General features: G+C 44.4%; 1 protein-coding gene across 1 annotated transcript; it reads left to right on the top strand.

Moving 5' to 3' along the window:
* Positions 1 to 210: 210 nt before the first annotated feature.
* On the top strand, positions 211 to 3,036 carry LOC109963828 (uncharacterized). The gene is made up of 2 exons (XM_020606704.1): positions 211 to 720; positions 2,154 to 3,036. Exons 1-2 carry the CDS (start codon positions 211 to 213, stop codon positions 2,940 to 2,942), a joined length of 1,299 nt encoding a protein of 432 aa, XP_020462360.1. The 3' UTR covers positions 2,943 to 3,036.
* Positions 3,037 to 3,513: the final 477 nt, after the last annotated feature.

The raw sequence follows: 3,513 nt of genomic DNA, 5'->3' as shown, positions 1-3,513 counted from the left end.
TAGGGGCTGTTCTGATCCCCACCCCAGTCCGGAAGGGGGCGGTAATGCACCTAAAGCTGTTGTCAACCGCCATAAAACAAAAACAGCTGCAGAAGAAGAAGACGACGAAAAAGAAAACTAACGAATCCGGACAGGAAGGGTGTTGACCAGATCTAGGCCTGGTGTGAGCTAGAAGTTCTTTTATTGTAATTTCTCTGCGTATTTGTGGAAATGGAGAAGAAAGTGGTTTATCTTTGGTCCGTGATAGTGCTGCTGTCGGTGGTACTGAGCTCTGCTCTAACCCTGGATATACCAGTATACTTCAAGGTTGGCGGCAGCCTGGAACTGAGGCCTCAGCCGGAGCACACCGCCATAACCGGCATCGTGTGGAGACACAACGGTGATCTGGTGGCTGAGTGGGTGGATAAGGACTCTCCGTTGACGTACTGGGGGGTGTTTAAAGGCCGTACAACTCTGAACACAACCACTGGACGTTTGGAAATTCGAAAAATGAGTAAAGATGACGCAGGGTTGTTTACAGTGGAGATTAACAAGGTTCAGAACGAGAGTTATGCAGCCAGAGTGGTCAAGGAGGTGTCCAAGCCGACGGTGTTGGTAGCATGTAGCCCTGCCTTGGAGAGCTGTGTACTGTCCTGTGATGGAGACACCACAGAGACTGGACCCGTCGACTACTACTGGAAGTTTGGAGACAGAGGGTGGAAGCAGAGGTTCTGTGGACAGGTCTCTTTTATACAGGTAACGAGCTGAGAGGGCTCCCAATGTCAGCTCGTTACCTGTATAAAATACACCTGGGAGCCAGAGATCTCACGTTTTGCAAAGGGATCAAATACTTATTTCATTCATGAAAATGCAAATTAATGTATAACTTTTTTTGTAATGCGTTTTTCTGGATTTTTTTGTTATTGTTGTGTCTCTCACTGTTCACATAAACCTACCATTGAAATTGTAGACTGATCATTTCTTTGTTAGTGGACAAACTTACAAAATCAGCTGGGGTTCAAATCATTTTTTCCCTGACTGTAGATAGAACTTATGCAGGATTTCTTAAAATATATACAGATGCATCTAAGACAGTGAATAGTAAAGTTGATTCAGCGTTCATTATACCAGAATTAACTGTGAAATCAAATAAACGGATCAGTGATAATCTCTCAGTATACACAGGAGAATTACTGGCTATATTGCTAGCATTAGAATGGGTAGAAGAATATAAACCATTGAAAGTCCTCATTGGATCAGATTCCAGCAGTTCTTTAGTGAGTATTCAAAACATCCAGTCAGACTCAAGGCAAGACATAATACTGGAAATAGCTTGTATACTATTCAGATGTCAGAGGGCTGGAATAGATATTAGGCTAGTTTGGATACCAGCACATACTGGGGTGGAGGGAAATGAATTGGCAGAGAAATTTGCAAAAGCTGCACTAAAAAAAAGAAATGTTTGTGTGGAAGTAAGCTATAGTAAGGCTGAGGTAAAGAGTTTGATTAAAAAGAAACTGAAAGAGAAATTATAAGAACTCTGGGACAAAGAGGAAGGAAGAAGATATGATATCAAGATTGAGATTTGGGCATATTGGATTAAATAGTACATTGAAGTTAATCAAGAAACACACTACAGGGGAATGTGAGATGTGTAGAGTACAAGAAACAGTGGAACATGTTTTAATGAGCTGTCCCAGGTTCAGGTGGGAGAGGGAATTATTTAAAAATACTGTTTCAAGAGGTGGAATGAACTTTAGTTTACTGGAGGTGTTGGGACAAAGGTCAGGGGATATAGAATACAGAGCACTTATTAGGTTTTTAGAGAGAACAGGGTTACACAAGATAATATAAGGTGAACTGAGTGGGGTTAGTTTGGTGTGGTGGTAGGTAGGGGCCGTTCTGATCCACACTCCAGTCCGGAAGGTGGCGGTAATGCACCTAAAGCTGTTGTCAACCGCCATAAAAATACAGCTGAAGAAGAACAAGACGGCGAAAAAGAAACCTAACGAATCCAGGAAGGAAGGGTGTTGACCAGATCTAGGCCTGTTGTGAGCTAGACGTTCTTTTATTGTAATTTCTCAGCGTATTTGTGGAAATGGAGAAGAAACTGGTTTATCTTTGGTCCGTGATAGTGCTGCTGTCGGTGGTACTGAGCTCTGCTTTAACCCTGGATATACCCAAAATACGTCAAGGTTGGCGGCAGCCTGGAACTGAGGCCTCAGCCGGAGCAGACCGCCATAACCAGCATCGTGTGGAGACACAACGGTGATCTGGTGGCTGAGTGGGTGGATAAGGAGTCTCCGTTGACGTACTGGGGGTCGTTTAAAGGCCGCACAACTCTGAACACAACCACTGGACGTTTGGAAATCCGAAACATGGGTAAAAATGACACAGGGTTGTTTACAGTGGAGATTAACAACAAGGTCCAGAGTGATCGTTATCCAGCCAAAGTGGTCAAGGAGGTGTCCAAGCCGACGGTGTTGGTAAAACCCCTGGCATGTAGCCCTGCCTTGGAGAGCTGTGTACTGTCCTGTGATGGAGACACCACAGAGACTGGACCCGTCGACTACTACTGGAAGTTTGGAGACGGAGGGTGGAAGCAGAGGGAGAAGGACATTACCATCAATAAGACCGAGGAGATGCAAAGTGCTAAAACGGTCTCCTGTAGGATGAAGAACCTGGCTGGTGAGAAAGACAGTGACCCCGTGGAGAACCCTTTTTTCAAAGAGCCAAACGGGTCAGTAGGGTTGGGTGTGGGACTTTTCTTACTTAGCGTCGTAGTCTTAGCTGGGGGTGTAGTTGGTTATTGGAAGCGAGAATCCATCAAGGAGCTGGTCTGTCCACATAACAACGGTAACAACGGTGATGCATCTAACAGACAGTGTGATGGAACGTTACAGGAGTCTCAACAACTCAACGACGTGGAGAAGTCAGACAAAGATGGTAAAGTAACACAGTAGTGGAGCTGTTGGTGCATGGAAATGCATCAGATCAGGACTCCACTTCCATCGTGCTCAGATGGCTGTTGCTCCGTACACATTCAGAAAACCCAACCTTTCCAGTGTTGGCTTTCTAAGGACTGAAACACCACCGAGGGGCATAAATATCTCCGACTCAACACCAGTCAGTCAGAACTGATGAAGCCTCTTGGATGAGAGGTGAAACGTCTTCGACCTAGTCGAAGTCAACCAAGTCCAGTTGATTTCCAAGGTTATTTCGGAGGCGACCTTTCCATGTGTTCCTGTGTGTTGACTGTTACTTGCATAGAAAGAATATTCAACCTTCATAAACATGGGGTGAAGAGCAACTGCCCCATTTCAGTTCATAGTATTACAGTGGTGGAAGAAGTACTCTGATGTTTTACACAGGTATCATGATCACACCTGTAATCTGGTACAAGTCCTACATTTAAAGCTTTACTGATATTACAAAAGTATCTGTGTCAAGGTACATTTACAGTACCAAAGATCAACGGGTTCAGAATAATGTAAATAGATGGTGGGACTAGTTTTAACCGTGTGAATTCACCCC

Source organism: Monopterus albus, unplaced genomic scaffold (genome assembly GCF_001952655.1).
Source record: "Monopterus albus unplaced genomic scaffold, M_albus_1.0 scaffold80.1, whole genome shotgun sequence".
Taxonomy (NCBI): Eukaryota; Metazoa; Chordata; class Actinopteri; order Synbranchiformes; family Synbranchidae; genus Monopterus; species Monopterus albus.
This window is presented reverse-complemented; position numbering and strand designations above follow the sequence as displayed.